The following is a 14,502-nucleotide window of genomic DNA, read 5'->3' as shown; positions in this document are numbered from 1 at the left end:
ACAGTGACTAAGAGCGAAATGTTTATGTACAGAGATGGAAATGTTGCTTAAGTGAAATGAATGCAAGTATGCAGACCCTTGAATAAAACACATATCCAGCACCGAGAACATCCTTTGTGAAATTCTCCGCAAGTTTTCTTACAATATGAAGTCATCTTGAAGTTCAATAGACCAAGCAGAAGTTCATAAGCAAAAACCCATTCATTTGGATAAGAACTGCGCTGCGATTAGAAAGATGCAAATTGAAAGAAAAATTTATAAGGGAAAATTATTATTATACCGGCTTAAGGACTTTCAAAATTTCGACATCCATGTGCAATTTCATGCAAATTGGTTTAGAATTAATAAAACAATTTGAAAGAAGGGTTAATAAGGGACTATAAACCCGACTGTCTACCGCATGGATGTTGTGAAGACTGAAAAAAGTCACATGTAAATTTTAGGAAAATCGCATAACAATTTCTTATTTCAGGTGTTCAAAAGCAAATCGTAGAATATCAGCATACATGGGAGCTATATCGGTATATGCCCATATTTGAATAATGTTGACCTGAATATTGGAATCCACAGCATGTTATGAACTTCATACATAATTGTTTAGGTAAACAAATAATAATGATGCATGTTAATATTTTATCACAATGGACAAAAACGTCCAAGTGAGTCTGATGGCAGACTGCCATCATTAAATTAAATTTTTGTTTTTGGCCAAGAAATTGTGCACACATGTGCCACCAGAATATAGCACGAAAACAGAAGTAACAGATAACAATTTGCGATCTTTTAAATTTCAATATCAATTCTTATCAAAAAGTTATTTAGATTTTAATTTTTTGGTACTATGGGTGGTATGATTTATTTTAATTAAAACAAAAAGTTATTTTATAGCTCTAAAAGAATTGATAATGCAGTAAGACTTGCACGGAATAATACAATTTTTCAGTCTTCATTGATAAATGATTGTCATTTTCATGTGTGCAAACAATATTGTAAATTTTAGATATACACATGCTTTAATTAATAAGTTTTTGCAAATGAACAAGAAATTGTGCACACATGCACCAGTGAAAAATATTCTCTAAAAAGGAATAAGCGAAAATAATTATTTATTTTTATAATTTGCAAATCAAATCGCATCGCTCAGTAAAGAGTTTTATACTTTTGGCACTATGAATGGTATGATTTATTTTAATTAAAATAAAAAAAATCATTTTATGGCGCTAAACGAATTGATAAAGCAGAAAGACTTGCACAGTGTAATAGCATTTCTTAGGTTGTAGTCTTAAATGATAGTCAATTTCATGTGTGCAGACTATGCTGTATATTTTAAAATGTTTTTCAATAAATATAATTTTCTATATGACCAAGAAATAGTGCCCACAAACGCCACCGGAATATTTTTCGAAAGAAGAAATAAGGTAAAACAATTTGCTAGCTGTATTGGTATATGCCCAGATTTGAACTATTTTGACCTCAATGTTAGAATCCGCAACATGCTATAACCTTCATACATAATTTTTAGTTAAAAAAAACCAAAATGGTGCATGTTTATATTCAAAATTAAATTCTTGTTTTTGGCCAAGAAATTGTGCACACATGCGCCACCAGAATATAGCACGAAAACAGAAGTAACGGATAATAATTTTACGATTTTTTAAATTCAAATATCAATTCTTATCACTCAGTTATTCAGGTTTTAATTTTTTGGTACTATGGGTGGTATGATTTATTTTAATTAATACAAAAAACTATTTTTTTGGCGCTAAACGAATTGATATAGCAACAAGACTAGCACACAATAATAACATTTATTAGCCTTCATTTTTTAATGGTAGCCATCTTCATGTGTGCAAATATTATTGTAAACTTTTTATTTAAGGTTTTTGTTAACTTTTTTTTATGACCAAGAAATTGTGCACACAAGCACTAGAAAAATATATTCTGAAAGAAGAAATAAGCCAAAACAATTTTTGATTTTCAAAATTTACATATCAATCCAGATGGTTAGTAATATAGGATTTTAGTTTATTGGTATTATGGATGGTATGCTTTATTTTAATTAAAACAAAAAATTATTTTATGGCGCTAAACAGCATGATTTTTATTATGGGTGCAATGGGTGGTATGATTTATATTAATTAAAACAAAAACATTAATTAATAGTTGTAAACGAATTGATCCAGTAACAAGACTTGCATACGAAAATAGAAATTCTGAGTTCGATTAGGAAATTGACAACCGTTTTCATGTGTGCCAGCGATATTGCAAATACAAATTTTGCCCATGAACATTCCTCTAAGGAACAGGGGCAAACTTCTCACATATCAATGAGTGTAGTCCGATTTAAATTTAAGCTCAATGATAAGGGGCCGAGTCCGAACGGCGTGCCGCAGTGCGACACCTCTTTGGAGAAAAGTTTTGCATGGCATAGTACCTCACAAATGTTGCCAGCATTAGGAGGGGAAAACCACCGCTGAAAATTTTTCTTCTGATGGTCACGCCAGGATTCGAACCCAGGCGTTCAGCGTCATAAGCGGACATGCTCATTCTGATCTACGGTGGCCTCCGCCAGCGATATTTCTTATGTTTAATATTGTGCACACATGCGCCACCGTAGGGTAACACGAAAGAAGAAATAAACGAAAGCGATTTGTGATATTCCACATTTGTATATCAGTTCGTTTAGCTTAGTAACACTGGTTTTAGATTTTGTTGGTCCAATGGGTGGTATGATTTATTTAAATTAAACAAAAACATTATTTTATGGCGTTAAACGAATTGATACAGTAGCAAGATGTACAAAAAATTAAAGTATTTTCCAGATTTGTTGGGGCAATGGTAGTCGTTTTCATGTGTGCAAACAATATTGCAACTTTTAAAGTTTAAAATAAAAACAAAACGAGTGTATAGAGTGATCCATGACAGCAACTCTCTTTTTTCCCTTATAAATCTGTCTTACTTGTTATTAATCCTCTGGCCTACAATTTAAAATATCCATCTCTGCTTATTATGGCCTTCTTGGCTTATAAACAACCCCCCTTAGATTTTAAGAAAATGCAGGACTAAAATAATTCCTTGAAATACTACAGCCAACACTGCATTACATGTGTCTCTCGTCTTTCTTCTTTTGTTTATGTGTGAATGCCAAAGTGTGTCCGGGAATGACAGTGGTGGGTGTGGGTGGATGGGATACACCTAAACATTAACATCAACAGGATTAATGTCCCATTTGAATGCCTGGGCAAAACAAAAACAAATGCCTAATGAAATGTCTTTCAATAGAGAAACCAGAACGGCAGCGATGGCTATGACGATGAGACGACGACACCCTTTTATTATTGCTTTGCCTTTCTTGCAAAAATATTATTTCTTTTATGCGTGTTTTATATAATGTCGATGTGGTTGTTGTCTTGTGTTTCCTTACAAAGAATTACAAACATACACACACACAATCACATGTTCCCTGTGTGGAAAAAAAACAACAACAAACTACACAAGTAATTGGGATTCAACATAAGCTTAGGCATACAAACCGAGAATGTTTAGAGACGAATATAACCATAGTGCGAGAGAGAGAGAGAGAGGGAGAGCGAATGAGTATGTACACAGTCTTGTTTTGTGTACAGATGGGGAAGTAAACATTTGTGCATCAATGTTTATTTGGACGGTGTGTGTGTGTACATCTGTTTATAAACTTAAATAAGTATGCGAGTGTATGCTGATATGCTGCTTAAGCACACATAAATATTTAGCAACAAAAAAGCCAAGAAATGGCAAGAGCAAAATAACTTAAAAAAAAGCCAAGAACTGCAAACGACGTTTAAGACGGCCCAATGAAAGTGTTATATTACCGAAACGGATATTAAAGAGGAGGAAGTGTTTGCAACAGTGTCAACATAGCCTACAGTATTGGCAAGAAGTATTTTGGCAGTCAAAGGTAATCAACGTTCAAAAAGTAAATTATTTTATGGAAACTCTTTGTTTATGAAACAAATTTCTTTTGAAAAGTATGGAGTTTTCAATATTCTATTACTTATTTAAGATTCAAAGTGTAGAGCTTTGTTATACCCACTAGTCTAGTATTTACGTTTGTAACACCTTGAAATATTGATCTGCGTAAAGTGTATATATTCTGGATCGTCTCGACATTCTGAGTCTATCTGGCCATGTCCGTCCGTCTGTCGAAATCACGATAGCGGTCGAAACTAGCGGTTTGAACTAAGGCGTTCAGCGTCGTAGGCGGACATGGTCATCTGTGCCCCAAGATGTTCTTTTTTTTTTTTTTGGAAGAAGCACAAATTTTTCCGTGATCACACCAGCGGGGATGCAAATTTGCCCATGAACAGACGGGATATTTCTCTCATATCAATGATTGCTCCAATTTTTAGTTTAAGCTCAAGGATAATAGACCTGCAGTGTCCGAACGATGTGCCGCACAGCGACACAAGTAACAGAGACTGTTTAACATGGCAGAATGTCGCCAAGGCTGAAAAATTGTCTGATTTGAATCTAGGCGTTCAGAGTTATAGGCGGACACCCAGATACTTCTGTCATACCGATTCAATTTTATCCTCAACGATGGAATGGGAACTCTTATTTAAAGCCGAGTCTGAACGGCGTGTCACAGAGCGACAGCTCTTAGTAGGGAAGCTAAAGACGTCTGAATATATAAAAACAAGTAAAAATGCAAATTTTGCCCATGAACTTTCCACTAAGGAACCGGGGCAAACTTCTCATATATCAATGAGTGCAGTCCGATTCAAGTTCAATGATAAGGGGCCTTATTTTTATAGCCGAGACCGAACGGCGTGCCGCAGTGCAACACCTCTTTGGAGAGAAGTTTTAATGGACATAGTACCTCACAAATTTTGCCAACATTAGGAGGGGAAAACCACCGCTGAAAATTTTTTTCTGATGGTCTCGCCAGGATTCGAACCCAGGCGTTCAGCGTCATAGGCGGACATGCTAACCTCTGCGCTACGGTGGCCTGAAAACAAGTAAAAAGGTATTAAGTTCGGTCTGCCAAATTTCAACAAAATCGGGTAATGAATAAAGCTTTAATGAGCCTCAGACCCTTAATCGGGATATCGGTCTGTATGGCAGCTATACCTAAATATAGTCGGGTCCGAACAATATTTGGGACGGATATCGGGTACATTAAGAATACCCACTGTTTCTCATTGTTTCAAATTTCAGCGAAGTCGGTCAAAAAATAAAGATTTTATGGGCTTCAGACCCTTTATTGGCAGATCGGTCTGTATGGCAGCTATATCTAAATATAGTCCGATCTGAACCACATTTGGGTCCTATGTTAGGAAACGTAAAACTACTCAATGTTTCAAATTTCAGCGAAATCGGTTAAAAAATAAAGATTTTATGGGCTTTAGACCCTTAATCGGCAGATCGTTCTATATTGCAGCTATACCTAAATAAAGTCCGATTAGGTCACATATCAGGAGACTTAAGATAACCCTCTGTTTCAAATTTTATCAAAATCGGTTAAAAAATAAAGATTTTATGGGCTTCAGACCCTTTATCGGCAGATCGGTCTATATGGCAGCTATATCTAAATATAGGTCGATCTGAACCACATTTGGGTCCTATATTAGGAGGCGTAAAACTACTCAATGTTTCAAATTTCAGTGAAATCGGTTAAAAAATGAAGATTTTATGGGCTTTAGACCCTTTATCTGGAGATCGGTCTATATGGCAGCTATACCTAAATATAGTCCAATTTGTTTCATATTTAGGTCGAATATCAGGAGGCTTAAAATAACTCCCTGTTTCAAATTTTATCGAAATCGGGTAATAAATAAAGCTTGTATAAGCTTCAGACCCTTTATCGGCAGATCGGTATATATGACAGCTATATCTAAATATAGTCCGATCTGAATCACATTTGGGTCCTATATTAGGAGGCGTAAAACTACTCAATGTTTCAAATTTCAGCGAAATCGGTTAAAAAATAAAGCTTTTATGGGCTTTAGACCCTTTATCTGGAGATCGGTCTATATGGCAGCTATACCTAAATATAGTCCAATTTGATCCATATTTAACTCCCTTTATCTAATTTTAATAAAATCGGTTAATAAATAAAGCTTTTATGGGCTTTAGACCCTTTATCTGGAGATCGGTCTATATGGCAGGTATACCTAAATATAGTCCGATCTGAACCACATTTGGGTCCTATGTTAGGAAACGTAAAACTACTCAATGTTTAAAATTTCAGCGAAATCGGTTAGAAAATAAAGATTTTAGGGGCTTTAGACCCTTTATCTGGAAATCGGTCTATATGGCAGGTATATCTAAATATAGTCCAATTTGATCCATATTTAGGTCGGATATCAGGAGGCTTAAGATAACTCTCTTTTCCAAATTTCATCAAAATCGGTTAATAAATAAAGCTTTTATTGGCTTCAGACCCTTTATCGACACATCGGTATATATGACAGCTATATCCAAAAATGGTCCGATTTGGCCCGTTCAATAACTTAACCAGCGTGCATCAAAAAGACGTAAAATTGCAAATTTTGCCCTTGAACACTCCACAAAGGAACAGGGGCAAACTACTCACATATCAATGAGTGCAGTCCGATTCAAATTAAAGCTCAATGATAAGGGGCCTCCTTTTTATAGCCGAGTCCGAACGGCGTGCCGCAGAGCGACACCTCTTTGGAGAGAAGTTTTTCATGGCATAGTACCTTACAAATGTTGCCAGCATTAGGTAGGAAAAACTACCGCAGAATTTTTTTTGAACTGTGCCAACTTTCAGCTCAATATCTCAATTTTTGAAGGTTGTAGAGTGATTACAACAGACGGACGGACAGATGGATAGACGGACAGACACACGGACATCGTTAAATCGTCTTAGAATTTTTCCGAAATATATATACTTTGTAGGGCCGGAAATTGATATTTCCATGTGTTGCAAAGGGAATGACTAAATGAATATACCCCCTATCCTTCGGTGGTGTATATAAAAAAATGTCACCAACCTTATTGATGTGGTCGCCAGGATTCGAACCCAAGCGTTTAGCAGCATATGCTGATATCGTATGAAGTTTTTGCATTTTGAAATCTTCCAAGGACCTTAAGAAAAGCGATACTGAGGCGGCTGCTTTTGCCGATGAAAGAATCCCTCGGGTCAATGCGGTACGCGATCCATGTTGGAGAGCCACATACGATTTAGACGGGTATTTTTTCTTATTAAAATTTCAAAATTCTCTCCAATATTTTCTCATCATACTATAAACACCATGAAATGCATACATCTAGTGTTACTTTGGGCAAAAAGGAAGCAAACAAGTAAACGCTTATTTGACTCAGCAACATTTTGCGATTACATTGAAGTTGCTTGGTGGCTTAGAATGCTGGTTTGGCTAGCTGGATGGTTGGCTGGCTAGCTGGCAGTCTAAGTGAAAATATTGTCGGCCATTTGAGAAGGCGAGAGACAAAAAAAAACCGCCAGCCAGAACGAAACAAATTTAACATTTCACAGCCATGGCGCGACAGATACTGAAATTTGAACATATGTATGACCATAGATGGTAGATATTCACATGCGACCACACAAACATTTGTTTGTGTCCACGGCAAGGAAATGACCAAAATGCTTAAAAGATTAGGCGATGACACAACAAACGCCTTGCGCTTGGGTGTTGTGTGGTGGCCAATGCCTGGCCTTGCCAGCGATACCAGGTCTGGATGTTGTTTTGTTTATGGTGACAGTTGAATAATAAATGTAAGCGGCAGCAGTGACAAGTTAGCTCCCAACACAACACTTAGCAGATATGCTATGTTGTGGACTGACTATAAGCATAAACGGCAAAAAAAAAAACAGAGAAATGTTTGAAGATGGCTATTGACACTTCAGGGAGGAAATTAAATGTGATGGATAACAGCAGCATAAATACAAATACTAGAAATGTATGCCTTAATAGTAGTAAAGTTGATAGCCTAGGGGAAATTAATAATGACAGTTACATTGCGGACAGCTTCATCTCTTCATCTTCCTCTTCAGCAGAGTTAGCTTTTCGTTTTCATTTATTTTCTTTCATTTCATTTTTATGTTTAGCTTTTCTTCAGACTTTTTTTTCCTTTTTTTCTTGTTTACTATTGCTTTAATAACGAGATGATATACTCACATTATTAATTTTTTCCTGCAATCTCAAAAATCCCGCCTCAAGCTCTGCAATCCGATGCTGCAGATGATCCTGGAAGTTCTGTGGGTTTTTGTTTTGTTTTCATTGTATTGTTTGTCGGTTTGGGGAAGAAGGAAAATTTAACGGCAGAAATAAAAGAAAAGAAAATAAAAACATAAAAAAATGAAGGGAGCTTAAACAAACAAATGTGTACTAAATAGGATTTACACAGAAAAAGGTACTTAGGCCTTTGCATGAAGCTGAAGCTTTGAAAACAGTGAAAGCAGTAAGTGCAGATTTTGTGTTTTATGAAGTGTGATAAGCGGTGCTACATTACAGAATAAGGCTACTTAAAAAAAAAACAATTTTACAAATTTTAAACTGTACACAAACATAGAATATGAGAATATTTACAATAAAAATTAAGTATGAAAGTGCACACATGGTAGCGAATAAAAGATTTAGCAGAAACAGTTATAACTAAACTAGAATTTGAAAATTTACTATGAATATCAATTCTTTTTAAGGTGTGGTAGACAATTTCTATAATTTCGATAATAATTAATATTAATTATACTACCCAGTGTACCGCTCATATTAAATTGATTGAAATTTGATGAAATTATTATAATAATTTCTTTTTATTTCATACTTATACTACCCAGTGAACGGAGGCCACCATAGCGCAGAGGTTAGCATGTTCGCCTATGACCCTGAACGCCTGGGTTCGAATCATGGCAATGGCGGTGGTTTTTCCCTCCTAATGCTGGCAACATTTGTGAGGTACTATGCCATGAAAAACGTCTCTCTCCAAAGAGGTGTCACACTGCGGCACGCCGTTCGAACTCGGCTATAAAAAGGAGGTCCCTTATCATTGAGCTTAAACTTGAATCGGACTGCACTCATTGATATGTGAGAAGTTTGCCCCTGTTCCGTAGTGGAATGTTCATGGGCAAAATTTGCAATTTGTATATCCCCGAAACTAGTGGAGATATTGTACACCTCAAACGGACTTTTCTTGTAGGAATTTTTGAGCACTTTCCAGTACAAAAGAATTTCGATAATCGGACCACAAATGAAGCTTTAACAGCCCGAAGAATTTTTTAAAATACCGAGGTCATCAATTTTTGGGGTCTATTAAAAGGCGACCGGACAACATAGAGCTTGAAATTATACACACGATCTCGCTAACAACTCAGCTCGAACCATTCCAAACTTCAAGGAGATATCTCTACCCGTTCTCAAACTGCATATTTTTTAACTAGCTTGCTTCGATTTTCTTTACGTCCCTCCGTCGATCGAAATGACGATAGTAGAGCTAGCAAACTATCGATAATCGCAACATTCGACATTTTCGATAGTTTTAATAATAAATATCGATAGTATCGATACTATCGTTAATTTCCCATGACCTATATTTCAAACGAAAAAAAATCATGACATTTATATAGAAGCAATATAAATGCACAGATCATATATAACCAAGGTTAATTAAGTCAGTTGGAAGTCATGAGAGAAATCATTGTAGAAAATGTTAGCCTACTCGGAATTGCGCCCTCTATAGGCGAAATATATATTTTAAAGAATACATTCATTGTCGGATTGCTTATTTTTGTTTAGTTTTGCAAAAAAATTAACTTTTGCGATAGTATCCAGCGGAAAAATATCAATCGATATTCTGTAAAAAAATAAAATATCGATAGTGCCATCGATATTTTGCCAGCTCTACACGACAGCCGTAAAACGAATAAATTTTTCCGCCTGAAATTTTGCACAGATACTTTTTTTGGGGATGGCAAATGGGCCACATCGGTTCAGATTTGAATTTACCTTCCAAATATTGGCTTCGAGAGGCTCAAGAAGGCAACTCGAAGGACCATTTTATTGGTTGCCCAAAAAGTAATTGCGGATTTTTTTAAAAGAAAGTAAATGCATTTTTAATAAAACTTAGAATGAACTTTAATCAAATATACTTTTTTTACACTTTTTTTCTAAAGCAAGCTAACAGTAACAGCTGATAACTGACAGAAGAAAGAATGCAATTACAGAGTCACAAGCTGTGAAAAAATTTGTTAACGCCGACTATATGAAAAATCCGCAATTACTTTTTGGGCAACCAATAAAATGGTCCTTCGAGTTGCCTTCTTGAGCCTCTCGAAGCTTCAATTACTGTACAATTTGGCTAAAAATGGTCCAAATCAGTGTTCAACCTGCTATAGATCAAGATATCAGGATCTACCGATTCCACTTCTCGAGCCACTGAAAGTCGCAAATGAAGTCCGATTTGGGTGAAATTTTGCACATAGCGGTATATTAAGACTTCCAAAATTCTATAACCTGATTTAGCTTCCATAAAAAACGATTTCGTGATTTCGCTGCTTGAGCCACTAGAAGTTAAAATTTTTCCCTGATATACCAAAGGAAGGGTCAGACGATAGGAGTAGATTTTTTAAGAATTTTTATACCCGCCACCATAGGATGTAACTCCTCGAAATATTTGTCTAAGACCCCATAAAGTATATATTGTATCATGACATTTTAAGTCGATCTAGCCATGTCCATCCGTCCGTCTGTCTGCCGAAAGCACTCCAATTTTCGAAGGAGTAAAGCTAGCCGCTTGAAATTTTGCACAATTACTTCTTATTAGTGTAAGTTCGTTGGGATTGTAAATCGACCATAGCGGTCCATGTTTTGACATGGCTGCCATATAAAACGATCTTGGATCTTGACTTCTTGAGCCACTAGAGGGCGCACTTTTTATTCATTTTTGCTGAAATTTTGCATGAGGTGTTTTGTTACAGTTTCCTACAACTGTGCTAAGTATGGTTGAAATCGGTTCATGACCTGACATAGCTGTCATATGAACCGATTTGGGGTCTTGACTTCTTCAGCCTCTAAAGGGCGCAATTATAATCCGATTTGACTGAAATTTTGCATGACATGTTTCGTTATGAGATCTAACTACTGTGCTAAGCACGGTTCAAATCGGTGCGCAACCTGATATAACTGCCAAATAAATCGATCTGGGATCTTGATTTCTTGAGCCTCTAGAGGGCGCAATTATTATCCGATTTTGCCAAAATTTTGTTAAACCGTTTCTCCCATGACCTTCAACATACGTGTCAAATATGGTCTGAATCGGTCTATATACTTATAGAGCTCCCTTGGAAACCGATCTCCCTATTTGGATCTTGACTTCTTGAACCACTAGAGGGCGCAATTCTTATCTGATTTGGCTGAAATTTTGAATGAAGTGTTTTGTTGTGACTTCCAACAACTGTGCCAAATGTGGTTTAAATCATTCCATAACCTGATATAGCAGCGAAATAAATCGATCTGGGATCTTGATTTCTTGAGCCTCTAGAGGGCGCAATTGATATCCAATTTGGCGGAAATTTTGTAAAATCGCTTCTCCCATGACCTTCAACATACGTGTCAAATATGGTCTAAACTGGTCTATAGCCTGATGCAGCTCCCATAAAAACCGGTCTCCCTATTTGGATCTTTACTTCTTGAGCCACTAGAGGGCGCAATTCTTATTTGATTTGGCTGAAATTTTGAATGAAGTGTTTTGTTGTGACTTCCAACAACTGTGCCAAATGTGGTTTAAATCAGTCCATAACCTGATATAGCTGCGAAATAAACCGATCTGAGATCTTGATTTCTTGAGCCTCTAGAGGGCGCAATTGTTATCCGATTTGGCGGAAATTTTGTAAAACCGCTTCTCCCATGACCCTTAACATACGTGTCAAATATGGCCTGAATCGGTCTATAGCCTGATACAGCTCCCTTATATACCGATCTCCCTATTTGGATCTTGACTTCTTGAATCACTGGAGGGCGCAATTCTTATCCGATAGGACGGAAATTCTTTATGAAGTGTTGTGTTGTGATTTCCAACAACTGTGCTAAATATGGTTTAAATCGGTCCATAACCTGATATAGCTGCCAAATAAACCGATCTGGGATGTTGACTTCTTAAGCCTCTAGAGGGCGTAATTATTATCCAATTTGGCGGAAATTTTGTAAAATCGCTTCACCCTTAACATACGTGTCAAATATGTTCTGAATTGGTCTATAGGCTTATACAGCTCCCATATAAACCGATCTCCCTATTTTACTTCTTGAGCCCCTAAAGGGTGGAATTCTTATACGAATTAACTGAACTTTCACACAATGACTTCTACTATGGTTTCCAACATTCAATTTGATTATGGTCCAATAGCATAGTAATTTTCTTTCTTTTATTCTTATTTGGCCTAAAAAGAGATACCGGGAAAATAATTCGACAAATGCGATCCATGGTGAAGGATATATGAGATTCGGCCCAGCCGAACTTAGCACGCTTTTACTTGTTTTTTTTTTACACTTTAAAGTGGCTACGTTGCATTGGCAACTCTATGCCATGCTTTGGCGGCATGCCCTCTAACAAAGCCGACACTTTGATATACAAATAACTTACAGATATGATTATCAATACCAAGAAGCTAAAATGAAGTACACACAACAGAATAGGAAGGAAAAATAACATCACGTTCTCCTAAGAAAATCTAAGAAAGCAACCGATAGTAGGAAGAGACACAACTAAAGAGAGAAAGAGAGCTATAAATAAAAATTCTTGCCATTAGCATTGAATGCACTTGCTAACTTGTTGTGTACATCGAATTGGCAAAAAGTCTTTAGGAAAGGAAATAAAAAAAATGTTATGTCGTCAAGTCACGCATGCGCAAAGATTTATAGCTGAAATTCTAAAAGATTGCCAAAGCAAATCATTGTCCGTGACTATTTGGTTTAGTTTGGTACATAGAAATGTTAAAAGAGTTTATTTTCAGCTTCATCTTTGCTAAATTGAGGCAGCCTCAACATTAGAAAATGTTTAAATAGAAACATCAAGAAAAACAAAAAGCCTGTCACTACGTTCAGGAAAGAGGAAAAGTTTTATAATGTGTGACACTAACAGTTTTCTGCTTAAGTTTTAAATCCTGTCTGTCCGTCTGTGTGGACGTTTTGATCAAATTTAGATTTGAAGTTGTTTTATATGTAGAACATGTTCACCACTCTCTGATCCATATCTGCAAGCATGTTGTGATGCTTTAATGTACATATCTCACACTTCCTGCAGATCATGTTTCAAGCCCCATAACGGAGTCGTACTAATCAGCCTCCCAAATGTGGCGCCTCTTATAAAAAAAATTAAAATTGCAATAAAAATGAACGGCGAAGAAAGCATACAAAGAAAAAAAAAACAAAACGAAAAACAAATCTGTAAAAAAAAGGGGGGAACATGTTACGTGCTATGCCCAAACATGTCGTCTCAAAGTTAATAATGTTAAGTTCGTGTAAAGCTTTAGCCTGCTAGCAACAGTCATACCAGATCCCATCCCAACCCATCTCAGGCAAATATGCTCAACGTCATCATCCATACAGTCATGTTGCTACTGGCAATAATGTCTCTAAGACCATGCCAGACCAGACCAGACCAGACCAGACCATCAGATCGTCTGTTGCTAGTTCTTGCATTTTATCCAGGAGCACAGTGACTATTGTCGCCTTGCAATGCAAGGCACTGCATTGCATTACAAAATAGAAAAAGTAGCAACAATGCCAGTTGCATGCCGAATGAGAATATATGTATGTTACATTCATGGGGATGTATCTAGGAGTACGAGTGTGTGTGTTTGTGCGTGTGTGTATGTGCCTGCTTTTGAGGACATTCAACACCATATGTGTATATGTGTGCTTGATTGTATGAATGTTCTCGTATGTGAACAATAAATTGTTGGAAAACTTCATCTGTTGTTATGTTTCGTTTGTTTGTCTGTCTGTCTGTCTGTCTTTCAGTAGGTTCCTTTGTAGAGACTCCATTCGGCACTTTTTTGTTTGTTTCTTTGCCATTGTTCTCTGGCAAAGCACCCAGAAAAGTGCAATCACGTTTGTCGTGGCCCTAGTGGAGAGTAAAGCTTCAAAGTTTGAATTTAATAAAAAATAACTTTGATATAAAAAAAAAATAAAAAAATATTTCAGAAATTCCAATTTTTTTTGGAAAATCCGAAAATCCGCTCTTTTGAACAACTGCGTACTTAAAGAAATCATTTTTAAACAAGTAAAAGTGTGATAAGTTCGGCCGAGCCGAATTTTATATACCCTCCATGGATCGCATTTGTCGATTTTTTTCCCAGTAACTCTGTTCGGACCAACAAAGGATAAAAGAAAATAATTGCTTGCTATTGGCGTTATATCAAGAAATGGTCCCATTCGGACCATAATAGTATTGATTGTTGGAGGACATAGTAGAAGTCCTTGTGTAAAATTTCAGCTACTTCAAATAAGAATTGCATTCTTTAGGGGCTCAAGAAGTAAA

The 14,502-nt window shown here is 36.4% G+C and overlaps 1 protein-coding gene across 5 annotated transcripts in view; it reads right to left on the bottom strand.

Moving 5' to 3' along the window:
- The window catches only part of LOC106084627 (probable WRKY transcription factor protein 1), a 289,563-nt gene that overhangs the window by 72,794 nt on the left and 202,267 nt on the right, over positions 1–14,502 (bottom strand). For 4 of the 5 annotated variants that reach the window (XM_013248455.2, XM_059369054.1, XM_013248456.2 and 1 more), the window contains exon 6: positions 8,145–8,222. The exons of the other annotated variant lie outside the window; for it this stretch is intronic. In XM_013248455.2, the coding sequence (XP_013103909.2) occupies positions 8,145–8,222 (78 nt within the window). The remainder of the gene's footprint in view (positions 1–8,144; positions 8,223–14,502) is intronic. 5 annotated transcript variants of the gene reach the window in all.

Source organism: Stomoxys calcitrans, chromosome 5, assembly GCF_963082655.1.
Source record: "Stomoxys calcitrans chromosome 5, idStoCalc2.1, whole genome shotgun sequence".
Lineage (NCBI taxonomy): Eukaryota > Metazoa > Arthropoda > Insecta > Diptera > Muscidae > Stomoxys > Stomoxys calcitrans.
The sequence above is the reverse complement of the archived record's forward strand: the minus strand, read 5'-3'. Positions and strand labels throughout refer to the sequence as shown.